This window comes from Nymphaea colorata, unplaced genomic scaffold, assembly GCF_008831285.2.
Source record: "Nymphaea colorata isolate Beijing-Zhang1983 unplaced genomic scaffold, ASM883128v2 scaffold0001, whole genome shotgun sequence".
Classification (NCBI taxonomy): Eukaryota; Viridiplantae; Streptophyta; class Magnoliopsida; order Nymphaeales; family Nymphaeaceae; genus Nymphaea; species Nymphaea colorata.
In genome coordinates, this window is record NW_022204507.1 from 1,620,853 (window position 1) to 1,633,070 (window position 12,218).

Here is a 12,218-nt window from a genome sequence, read left to right on the forward strand (position 1 = left end):
CATATCATAGTTGTATCGTAACCGTATCGTATCGCATTTTTATGACCCGAGCACGGGAGAGGGATTTCTGGCCCTCAGAAGTCTCTGGATTGAGTGTCAAATAGGTGGCATGCGTAGGGGCAGGTTCCAGTTGGTGCAGTCAGCTAGAATAAAACAATGATAGCTCTGTCATCTGATCTCTGATCGAGGTGTGTAATAGCTTGTTGAAAAGATAAGCTCAAAACTGTTGCATAGGCACGCAATGATTCGACATCGTTTGTGTAGGACGATCTACTGAGAAACATGACGTCTGAATCTGGATTTCTGCATATCAGAATCTTCGCTTTTAGAAAACGATAGCCAAATGAATCGATGATAGCTCTCACATCTGAGTTTTGATTCAGGCATATAATATCTCATTGGAAATATAATTTCAAGAGTTTTCCAATGAGAATAGTCATGTGAGGATGCGATGTCGGTTGCTTAATATGATTTGTTGATGAAGTGATGCCTAACATTGTGTCCCCTTCAAAACAAGATCTTGGCTAACAAGCTAGGGCTTTGTCTCATAGACCGGATCTAACAGTGTTGGGATTGATGGAGGCCTAAAGCACATGATCCCACAGAAAAGCTCGGCGGCTAGGGCTAAGTTGTTGACAGGTGGTTGTGCGTTCTCCTCACATGCTGGAGAGCTCTGTGGAAAGGGCAAAGTTGCGACGGTTGGACCAAGATAAGACGCCAATGCACTGCCAGTCATCCAAAAGGGACTTCAGACAAAGAGAGAGTGAGATCCACACCTAGATGGCGGCAGCAGCACTCGGGTAGGATGCGAGAAGGAGGAGGAGGCGAGAGAGAGAGAGAGAGAGAGATCAAACAAAACTAATTCTTCGTTCTTCAAATTACATCCCCTTAACAATAAACAAAAGCATGCTTAAATAGGCACAGGCATCTCTCGCCTCATTTATAAAACAATTTGAAAACTAATTTCAAATTCAAATTTCTCTCAAAGAGGTTTCCTCATCATGGTTGGCTACAATCAAGGAGGCTTTCATATCTAGCATCAATGGGGATTGGACAAAGTGGGAGCCTGCCAAAAGGAGAGCGCACTCCAGCTACGGCACTCGGCGAGTGAGGTGGTGTTTGTGTGTCCCAAAGGTGGCACGTTAAGGAGGCAAGCTATGGGTATGCTGATGAAGTGGCGTGCCTCTGAATGGAAACCATGTGCAGCTTGTGTGGCAGGTATGTGCTTAACCCTGGCAGGCGTGTGTTGAGAGTGGGAGGCACATGGGAGGCTGCCTCTTTACGTATGCACAGTGGAGGGTGCCACTGCTAATTGGACACATGCCTGGATTTGGGATGTGCCTGGATCTAAGTCACATGGGTGCACCAACTATGGTGGCGCACCCGCACCGATGCAGGTGTGGGTGCACCCCAACACGGTACTTGACTCAGTCAAGCCGAATCGGGTGCTGTTTCTTGTTTTTTTTCTTTTTTTTCCTTCTCCTATCTTTCCCTATTCGTTTTTCCCTCTTCTCTCTCTCTCCCTTATTTTATTTAATAAAACTTTGAATTTTGTATGAGATTAAGGTAATCTTGATAAAAACAAGTTCAAAAATATAAACAAATAAAATTACTTATATAACAAATAACATATATATATATATATATATATATATGCTCTCGCCTCATCCGCACCCAATTCTTTTTTTTGGAACTTGAAGCATCCCGCACCAACACCCGCACCCATGTAACATGGGATCAAGATCAGCTCGAGGAGGCTCGAGCTAAGGGCAAGTACTTGGGCTTGGCCTAAGCTCTTCCTAAATTAACTGTCAAGCTTGCCGAGGGTTGACAGTTGGATGGGCTGGCCTCTGTAGTTGCTGCTGCTAGCAGAGTCTCCACCTAAGGCTCTATAGGTGGTGATGGCTGAAGGGTGTAGACTAATGAACATGAAGGGTGTGGGCCCTTACTGAGGTCTGCATTGAAGCAGTTTCTCCCGGCATGTAGGTGGCCAAGCATGGGCACGCAAAGGGGAGCTAGCACACGGCTAAGTATGAGCTGGGAGTAGACCCTTCAGCTTGGGCTGAGATCCTATGAAGCAGCAAGTTGCACGAGCTGGGGTAGCCACTGGTTCGGGCTGCATGTATCAACCTTTGCCTCGGTCAAGACTACTGAGGTTCGGTGCTTGTCTTGGCAATTTGGTCTCTTGAAGTGCTCCGACAGCGACTCACCAGGTGAGGCTGATAGTGCGCAAGCCAAGGTTGAGAACGTGGATGCAGCCCAAGGCAGGACCACATCACCCCGTTCCAGCGACGTTTTCTCACAGGTCCGTCGATGGGCTCGAAGGCACAATGGGTGAATGCAGCAGCGAACACGATGAAGGTGGTGGTGAGGGGAAAATCAGGGTGGTAATGAGTGGCAAATCGTCAGTGGACAGGTTGAGCACAACCAACGACAGGCAGAGAGCATCTGGTGGTCGGGGAATTTGGCTGGTAGCCTCATAGTCTCTAAAACCAATGGTGGCTAAAAAAGAGCTTCTGTTTTGTCCATTTTCAGCAAGCCCCCAAACGGGCATTGCCGTCAAATGCAGATGGGCTAGGGGAGAGGCATTTACTGGTGGCCTGGACGACATGGGAGCAACGCCACATGCTATTGCCAGTGGGGTATGCACTACGAAGGAATCCATCCAGCACCTCCATGACATGTTGTGCGGTTAGCAACGGGTCGCCGTCTCCTATTGTATTCTACTCAAGTGGGTCTGGCAACAGATCACACACAGCCTCAACAGATTCTTGGACTGCCAAAGATCAACTTCTGCCCAACCCAATGTCACAGAAATCCAGCAGTAGACAGGATCCGTCCGACTGATTTTTTGTTTGATTTTCTCGCCCTATGTCAATCGGCTGCTCACCCATCTCCAACATATGATCGTCAATCTCATCCAATGTCCTCATAAACACAACCCATATTTGGTCCAACTGGCTTTGTTTTTCCTGATTTGGCTTTTTCTATCTGTGCATACCTTTTTGATGTACGTTCTTGTCGATCACGTATATTTTCCATGGACTTGAGCAAGCGAAGCATGATATATCTAAGCCTGTTTTCAGAAGTTTCTTTTTCTTTTTCGATAGATGGATTGTTTATTGGGTCTTCGGCCATTACCAAGATCAAGGAAAAAATCTGTCTCTAATACCAATTTGATGCAATCATTAGAGGGTTACCTCTAATCCCCATGGCAAACTATGAAATAAACGACAAACAAAAAGGTAAGACGACATAAAGCAAGGAAAAAACAAAGGAAAACAAGGAAAGGAAGAGGAAATTAGGATTTCAATAATCAACTCCCACTAGCCACAAATATGAACCAGCGTGTCCTTCAAAAAAGATGCTCTTAAACAAACAGATCTTAGATCCAATAAACGATATTCAAAAACTAATTACAAAAGGTCCAAATCTATAATCATAAATTAAGGAAACAAATAAAATAAAGCCAAAATGGATCTAATCAAGATCCTGTTGACACCAGCCCTGCATCAAAATTACTAAGGAAGAATCTTCTTAAAACAGTTCAAACACAAAAGCAAACATGATCCTAGGAAGAAGTTCAATGTCCATATGAAGTCTCTTCAGGCATTAAACAACTTTAAGAAACTACGAATGGATTAATCTTTACATAGAATGTAATGAAAGCACCACATGTACATCTAATATCTAACAAAGTACAAAGACCAGATGTATGTGAACAACAGAAGCGGCAATAAAATTTAACTCAGATGGGAGCATCTTGATGGGTGGCCAAGGCAGTAGTGACAACAAACTTATACCATACATAGACCGATTTCACAAATAACATTCCTCTTGGATTGCGATATTATTTTATAGTACATTTCCAAGAAAAACTTAAGACACAATACCTTCTTCCTGTTGTCATAGAAAAGAAAATGAAAGAAACAATGTTTCACGGATGATAAGATGTGAACAAAAGGGCATTGATGCACCAACCATGTTGAGAGCAGTCGCAAAACCAAATGAAAATATGAGTGGGTACATTATTTCACCTTATGCACAGAGGAGGAGCACTGTGACCACTTCGAAAACGTAGTAGGCGGCCCTCTCCATCACTTGTATCAAATATCCACATCTAGAAACAAATAGAAAAGCCTATTCCAAATTAATGGATTTGAAGAAAATAACAACATGATATTTGGCTGTTCATAGCTATTGTTAGCAAAAAAAAGGTTTGGTTGCAAGGAATTTTTGTCTAGAGCATAAATCTCATGTCTACGTGGACCGATCAGCAATTTTTGCAGATGGAAAGAATATCTCCAAGACATAATTAAGAAGGAAACCTACCTTGATTGAGTTATCAGCTGCAGAGCTCATAAGGACCGGCTCATTAGCAAGGAAGTGCAGGGACGCAATTGGGCCATCATGAGCATCTCGTATCACAGACTGAAGCCTTCGCTTCTCAAGATTCCATACACTTATGATACCAGAGGAACCCCCGGATGCAAGAAAAGGTTGCCCATCTACCAAACAAGATAAAATCACAGCACAGTGTGAAGTTCAAAAAGTACAATGAGTGCGAAGCAGTTCAATCCATTCTGAAATTTGATAAAATACAGGCATAAAAATAAAATCCAATTTGTAGGATCCTTCCCACAAACAAGAAACTTTAACAGAAACATTATTTTCTAGGCAAAAACTGTAGCACAAAGTTGAGGGTCGCTTTGATGACAATTTAAGAAAAACAGTACAACCATCAAAAGCAAAAGATAAATTGCATCTATGTGCGACAGAACAATTGAACAGTAAGAAGAAAATCAAGGAGAAAGCTTCCCAGGAGAGGTTGCCATCGGAAGTACAACCATGGTCATTATCTCAAATATCATTCTTGAATACTGGATTCTTATTGGTATCATTTTCTGGAGGTGTTGATAAGAAAATTTATTTCCTTGTGAAATGTTAAAAAATATGAAATGTTGAATTTTCAACTAATTTTATCAGCAAAATATTGATTAAGTACCCAATATATTTTTTAAAAAAGAAACCCCAATAGATATAAAATATAAAAGTGTTTTCATGAAAAAAAGGTGAAAATTTTCAAAGTACTTTTGTTTTGATTATTTTTCAATATTTTAAGAACACTTTTCTCTTTTAACATAATATTTTGGGAAAAAGGGTGACATTTGTAACAATTATTTAAAGTTGAATAGAAAGCAAAATGTCACTTTCAGAAGGGATCGTTTCAATAGACTATTCTCGTTCTTCAAGTTCAGAAATATGTTTCTTCCGGTAGCATCAAATAAAACCAAGTAGAAATGAAACCTGAACCATCCACAGCATTGCCGTAGATAAGTTCATCTATCCCGGCAAAGAGAAGATGCATCAATCCCACTTGAGTAACTAGACTTGTTATACACTAAACTAGAAAGGATCATTTTGTTCATCGGCTGTTTGTACTCACCAAACAAACAAATGATGCCATTATCATAGAAGTCTATCTCAACCAAAAGGGCCTAAAACAAAGATTACATAAGAAAAAGTTTGTGGAAACTGTAAAGCACTGATCAACAAAATGGTACGTGCCCTTGATTTATATATGTCATGATAATTGATTGACAACAAGATTGATAAAACAACAAAATGAGGAAATACAAAGTCATTGATGTAACAGTAAACCTAAAGCAGAAAAACACATAGATTCGGTTGGGGCAGCTTAAACATGGAAATGGTACAAATGACTTGAACCAGCATGCTTGTATATTCTTCATAAATGTGAACATCACTCTTGATGAGTACTATACCAGGAAAATGTTAGGAATAGCAATAACAGAAGTGACCTTCCCAAAATATAGAATTCATTGCTTGTAGAGAGAGCACAGGCCATGCTTTGGCAAAAGCTTTGAAACTTTCAAAGCAATGGTTGCAATCAAAAAGAAAATTTCAAGAATAATGTGTCTCTGTATATCGCATTGCTCGTTGTCACAAAAGGAAAAATAATTCAGGTTATCAGATAAACCTATTAGTGTAGGCAAGTGCAGCTTTGCCATTTATACTGTGTTTCTAATACTAAGAGGGTACCACATCAGCATCAAAAGGTCCTCAGAATATCCAGTTCAACCTAACTCCATACATAGATATCAGGGAACTTCTCACAGCATCAAAGCAAGGTCAGAGGCACTTGAAAACATAATTACACATAGTAAAGCAACAAAAATGTCTCCAAGACACTTAAGAATGAATGGAAATATCAGATAACAAACAACAGCAATTCAAAAGAGATGAAGGAGCTACCTGTACAAAAAGACAAGGCTGTTACAGCACCCCTAGAAGAATGTGTGAATGTAACCAGCTCCTCATCATAACGTACATTATGGATATGAATTTTCCCGTCTGCACAGCCTACTGCAACCACATCTAGTGCAGATGATGATACACAGCATTGCACAGATGATCCCCAGCCTTTGAAGTCATAAAGTTTCTTTTTTGTACTGATGTTCCAAAGTTGAAGCATTCCCTTTTCGCTTCCAATGATAACCTAAATATAAAAGTAAACAAAACTAAGAAGACCATTTTAGAATAGCCAAGTTAGGGGAAAGCCCCCATAGGTTCAATTTTGAGACCAATCAGGTTTGATGATTAAACATGTGCATTGAACTGTCTCATTTCGCTTATGGGGATTCAATTCTGAGACCAATCAGGTTGTAAGATAAGGCAAAGTTATATGACTAAAAACGTGTACAGGTATTATACAGCAAGGAATTTCTCGAGTATAATATGGTAAAGTTATATATCTCAGGAATATCTCGGGAAAATCTCGGCGAATTTTTAAAAATTTTAAAATATTTAATAAATCCTGAAAATTATAAAAAAATAATAAATAATAATAAAATAAAAAAAACACAGGAAAAAACGCGTATAATACCCATATTATACCCGTATTATACCCATTTTTTCACGTTTTTTATTTTTTGGCATTTTTAAAAAGAATGCGCTTTTTTCATGTTTTATACGGCTGACTTTTTTTCACATTTTATACGCGTTTTCTTTGAATAGAAGAATAGAATGTGTTTTCTGTGACAATGGGCAATCCTACTTTGCACAGGCCTGCCCAATTATGCATCAGAACTTGAGTCCACATTCTTAAGAGTGTGTCAAAACTCATCACTGCCTCCTAAGAGAATACGATTTAAAAGCAAGAAACTCAAAGAAGAGACAATCATTGCAACTTTGTGGTGACTGGTATAAAAACAAGAGCATTTTCCCACACATAAGGTTGTAATTTCCCACCAAAGGGCTATCTATCTCTAGATTGAAACCAAGGAGCTGACCTATTCAGAACTCAGTTGACTCATTGACTGCTTGTGTATGGAGAGTCTTTGGCTCCGCATTTAGCATGTAGGGCAATGGCTCTACTACTCTCTAACTCAATGTGCCTCACGGCCCTCACCATGCCATGCCATTCACAGATAGATCTTCTTGAGCAAACATAGTTAGCCGTATAATACGCCAAAACATAGTCAACCGTATAATACCTGTACAAAATGCATTTTAAAAAAAACGCCAGAAAATAAAAAACGTGAAAAAAACGTGTATTATACGCATTTTTTTGTGTTTTTTCATATTTTCATGATTTTTTTTATATTTTTCAGGATCTATTAAATGTTCTAATTTTTTTAAAAATTTGCCGAGATTTTCCCGTTTTATTCCCGAGATATACAACTTTGTCGTATTATACCTGAGAAATTCCTTGGCGTATAATACCCATACACGTTTTTTGTGACAATAGACTTAAGAACAAGGCAATAAAGATACCAAGTACAGGAAAAAAACAAACAACAAAAAGAAGCTAAAATAAACAGTCATGAAGTTTTTGAAGTTTTTATAGCTCAGAGAAGAAATTCAAAGCAAGAATGTTAACCTTGTTAAGGTACGTATCTGGGTGCATTATGCAACTAGGGCCATAGTTATCATCAAGGGAAATACTCCCAACAGGTGCCCAATTCTCCTCCACCCCTTTGAATGCCCATATGAAGACACTGCCCTTGATGTCTACACTATATATGTGTTCACCAAACAGCAGCAACAAATTGACCTTTTCAACATGCCTGCTCCATGTTGCTACCTGTGCAAGAGATCTCAATTATATTGCATGCACACAAATAGATTTTTGATTTTCCCTATTAAGCCATACAAAATAAGCAATTTTTTCAGCTAGGTTCAGGAAATTGCAGAAACTACACACAAGGATAATAACTAACATATGAGATAGAAGTAAATAGGCTGAATCGACCATATCTAGCTAAATCTTCTTACTGATATTTTGGTTACTTTTAATTGTAAAAGAGATTTAGCCACTATCTGTCTAGACTGTGATACCGAAGCGCAACCAAAAAAGTGACTACCTATAGACATCTGCATATGAATGAATTAATGGGACATAATGTGGAAAAACCTTGTATGCTATGTAACAAGGGTACTCCTCTTAAGGAGGAGTCCACGCATGGTACCGGTGTGGGTGCGGCATTCACCGCACCGGGTACGGTCAAGTACCCGGGGTCATTTTTTACCATTTTCGGACTCGGTCAACTTTGACCGAGTCCAAAATTGTCCAGTTTTGAATTTTAACGTTTTTCACATTTTAATGTTTTCTGCAATTTTCACGTTAAAATTATCAAAACCCTTAAGGCTTAAACGACGATGGTTCTTCGTCTTCACCCTTCACCGACAGACACTCACTAAAACAGACGAACGGCGAACGACGACGGTTCTTCACTTCGACTTCATTTTTTGTTCTTTTGTAATTTTGATTGCTGTTTTCTTCATTTTTGATCGAGCTTCGTTCTTGTAGAGTGTTAGAGAAGGAAGAAGAAGAAGAAAAAGTTTTGGGTCGTACTGAGTTTTGGATTTTGTGGGGTCGATCGGAGGAGTTTCTCTGTTGTCGTTCTTGTTATTGTCGCGTTTCTCTGCTGCCGTTCTTGTTATTGTCGCTTTTTCAATTGGTGAGTGATGTGGAGCTTCTTTTTGTTCTCGTTTTCTCGTTTTGGTGACATGAAAAAGTAGAAACAAAGTATTAGCTTTTTTGCATGCCTCTGTCCATTTTTCTTTCGTCGTCCTGGCTTTGTCATGAGATATTATTGCATGTGTTGGCAATTGTCTTTGTTACTGTGATGATTTTTCTCCTCGATTCTTCATTTTTTGTTTTTGGTTTTTCTTTGATATTGATGAGTCTGCAAGTAACTATTCTCTCTCTCTCTCTCTCTCTCGCGCGTTCCCTTTTAGGATACATTTTGGTTTAATTTGTGGTTCAGACGATACCTTGGATTCCTTTTAGTGTTTTGATCCAGCTGCTTTTCAGTTTTATCTTATCTTTTCGTTTTCCTTTGTTTTATTTTCTTTTTCGAGTTTGGTGTTATTGTTATTTGCTCTGTATAGTTGGAACAAAATAAGCCAGAGAAAAGGGTGATTCTAGTTGTTTTGTTCAATCCAAATCACCCCAATGATTTTATTTTTAATAAATTTGTGATTCTTATGATATGCAATTGTCACCCTACAATTTCGTCCGTGTCTCTATACTTTTCTTCTACTATGATGTTCTTTTGCACTCTTGTCTTTGTGGTTCTTATGATGTTGATTCAGTTGTATTTTTAACAGTCGGGCTTTTCGATTATCGCCTTATCAGTTATAGTTTTTTGCTTTTCAGATATAAGTTGTAATGGCTGATAAAGGAAAAGAAACAATGCCTACAAGTGGAAGTGATGGCAAGCAGCAATAGTAGTGTTAATACTGTTGCATTAGAAATGGATAATCCATCTCGGCCTCTTTGACGCTATGTGAAAAAACTAGGAAAAGCACCAGGTGGCAGTGGGAATATAATTTTTTCTTGCAATTTTTGTCATAATACGTTTACTGACTCTTATACACGTTGCAAGGCACATTTATTGCATATCAAAAGCCATGAAATTAGACCATGCGAAAAAGTTAGCAAAGAATTGATGGAGGTATTCAAAAAAGAACAAGATGCAATTGAGACAAAGAAATCTTCAGCCAAGTCAAGTGAACTATCTGTTCCTCTTTATGCTATTGAAGAAGGTGAAGATGCTTCAAAGAAAAGAAAAATAAACATGGCAATTGGAGCTACCAAAACATTAGCACAAGCATTCAAAAACACGGGAAAGGCAGAGATGGATAGAAGGATCGGAAGATTCTTTTTTGCAAGTTCACTTCCTTTTAATGTAGCCAGGAGTCCTTATTGGAAAGATGTTGTTACAGGTTTGGCTGATTGCAATTTGGTTGATTATGTACCCCCAAGATCAGAGAAGTTGAGAACAGTAATTCTTGCAGAAGAGAAGGCAAACATCGAAAAATTATTAGAGAAGAAGAAATTTTCATGGAACACAATATGGAGTATCCATTGTTTCTGATGGGTGGACTGATATACAAAAACGGCCACTGATAAATTTTATTGTTTATTTGTTTAATGGACCAATCTTCTTGAAATGTGTTGATGGTATTTAAAAGGGCTATTTATAGAAGTTATCAAAGAAGTGGGTGAAGATAATGTTGTGCAAATTATTACTGATGATGTTGCAGTTTGCCAATGAGCAGGGATGAATCTGGCAAGTGATCCCAAGTATAGTCACATATTTTGGACTCCTTGTGTGGCACACTGTATAAATCTAGCACTTAAAAGTATTTGCAACCCATCAAAAGATGATACAAACACTGTTAAATTGTATTCATGGATTGAGGAGCTTGACCATGATGCTAGAAACATCAAAAATTTTGTTGTAAACCACAACAATGCTTTAGCTATATTTAATAGGCATTCTGATTTGAAATTGTTGAAGGTAGTAGAGACTAATTTTGCATCCATTATTGTAATGATGAAAAGAATAAAGCAGATGAAATATGCATTAACACTTATGGTGACTAACAATGATTGGGAGTTTTATCGGAGTGATGACATTGTGAAGGCTCAAGATATTAAAAAATGTATTTTAGATGATGAATAGTGGGATAAGATTACATATTTTCTGCAATTTACAGAGCCTATTCGGCAAATGCTGAGAGAAGTTGATAAAGAAGGGCTCATGCTTCACAGAGTTTATGATACGTGGGACAACATGATTGAAAAAATTCAAAACATCATTTTTAGACATGAGAAGAAGAATGTTGCACTTGATGATTCTGAATTTTTCGATCATGTGCATAAAAGTTTAGTAAGATGAAATAGAAGCAATAACCCTTTGCATTGTATGGCACACTCCTTAAATCCAAAATATTATGGACAAACATGGTTGGCAGGAGGTACTGGTCGTGTTTAAGCCTGAGCGTCGGGCTGGGCCATCGCCGGGTCGGGTCGGGCCAGGCAGGGCCTGGGCCGGGAAAAACCTGGCCCGGGCCCGATAGGCCGGCCCAGCCCATTAAGCCCGTTTAGATTAAAAAATTAAATTTTTTTAAATTTTTTTTGTTTTAATAATATATATTTATTATTATTAAATATATTTTATATGTAAAAAAAATATTTTATAATTAAAAAAATATTTTTTAATTTTAAATGGGTCGGGCCGGGGCCAGCCCGGCCCGATGCCCACCCTTAGTCGTGTTCCTCCTAATCGAGATCCAGAAATATCAAACAATAGGGAGATATGTTTGGGAAGATTCTTTTTTGATGCTCATCAGTTGAAGATAATAAATAATGATGTTGCGAGCTTCTCTGGTGGAAGAAGTGATTCAATACAAGCTGCAATGGGAAGAGATGAAGAAGATCCTGTTAATTGGTGGTTATGTTTTGGAGCATCGACACCATATCTCCAACAACTTGCGTTGAAGTTATTATCTCAACCTGCAACCTCTTCATGTTGTGAAAGAAATGGGAGCACTTATTCTCAAATTCACAACATCAAGTAAAATAAGCAAACTAGTAAGCGAGTAGAAGATTTAGTTTATGTCCACTCCAACTTACACTTACTTTCACGTACTTCAAATGATTACAGGTATTTCTTTCTTTTTTTATCTTTGATATGCATACATATGTATATTATGTTGGTTGTTTAAAGTTAATATTAACTTAAATCATATTTTGATTTTGTTGCAACTTGCAGTTCAGGATCATCCAAGTATTGGGATGTTAATCCAGATGACATTGACCTGGAACTTGAAGGAGAACGAGATTTGCATGCTCTTAATATGGACCTTAAAAAACTTGTTCCTTTTAATCTTGATGATGCAAC

The 12,218-nt window shown here is 38.4% G+C and overlaps 1 protein-coding gene across 1 annotated transcript in view; it reads right to left on the reverse strand.

Moving 5' to 3' along the window:
• Positions 1-12,218, reverse strand: part of LOC116267853 (uncharacterized) — a 52,277-nt gene that overhangs the window by 30,896 nt on the left and 9,163 nt on the right. Inside the window, exons 4-7 of the mRNA XM_031649782.2 lie at positions 7,904-8,107; positions 6,277-6,520; positions 4,333-4,508; positions 4,038-4,120 (exon numbers count right to left, since the gene is read on the reverse strand). Coding sequence (XP_031505642.1) covers positions 4,038-4,120; positions 4,333-4,508; positions 6,277-6,520; positions 7,904-8,107 — 707 coding nt within the window. The remainder of the gene's footprint in view (positions 1-4,037; positions 4,121-4,332; positions 4,509-6,276; positions 6,521-7,903; positions 8,108-12,218) is intronic.